This window comes from Phytophthora parasitica (assembly GCF_000247585.1).
Source record: "Phytophthora parasitica INRA-310 unplaced genomic scaffold supercont2.15, whole genome shotgun sequence".
NCBI lineage: Eukaryota > Oomycota > Peronosporomycetes > Peronosporales > Peronosporaceae > Phytophthora > Phytophthora nicotianae.
Genome location: NW_008649001.1, coordinates 863,328 through 864,050, shown reverse-complemented (window position 1 = coordinate 864,050; position 723 = coordinate 863,328). Strand labels below are relative to the sequence as shown.

Sequence of the window (723 nt, the reverse complement as noted above, 5' to 3'; positions counted from 1 at the left end):
ATGAAGCGCCTCTTCATTTTCGTGATTCTTTCAGCGGCTTTCCTGGCAATCGGCGAGCCCGCTGGGGAACCAGGGTACAGAAACAACAAACTCACCGACACTCCATACCAGAGGCATTTGAGAGCCACGAGAGCGACGGACAACGACGCTGCCGCTGAAGAGAGAAGGCTCCAGACAAGTTTGTATGGCAAGCTGGGTAAGGCTGCGACGAAGTTGCTCATGCCCGAAAAAGTGAAGTTTGTGATCTGGAGGAAGGCGGGTTGGGATTACAACATTCTCAAACAACAACTGTTCAAGGGAGTACCGAAGGAAGTTTACGAGAAGGACCCTAGGTTTGAAAAGGTCTTGCTCAGGTTTGGCGCATACATGAGGTCGGTATAATGGTTACCAGATTTAGGTCGTAGCTAATCACGCCTTTTATCTTCCCTCTGCGAAAGCGATGCTTGAATTTCTTAATTGAGCGTGGTCATAGCACTTTAAGCATTGCGATACGCACGCGTCCTCTGTGAGGCCGACGAGCATTTAAGCTACTGGCACTGTCCACGGCGTACTAAGCGATTTGAAGAGTGGGCCTTACGATGCCTTGAGCTGTCTTGGAACGTTATTGATTTTAAAGTTACACCTATTGTAACATCGAATCTTTAGCCAACCTCATGTGTGTAACGTTAACTTTGTAGCACTGCTAATTTTACTACTTGTCTAGAAAATCCATTATCCCGCCTA

General features: G+C 47.4%; 1 protein-coding gene across 1 annotated transcript; it reads left to right on the top strand.

Annotated features, from left to right (window-relative positions):
- PPTG_08236 (hypothetical protein) lies at positions 1-472 on the top strand (the record flags this gene model as incomplete). Its single annotated transcript, XM_008903179.1, has 1 exon — positions 1-472. The coding sequence occupies one exon, from the start codon at positions 1-3 to the stop codon at positions 379-381; it is 381 nt and encodes a 126-aa protein (XP_008901427.1). The 3' UTR covers positions 382-472.
- Positions 473-723: the final 251 nt, after the last annotated feature.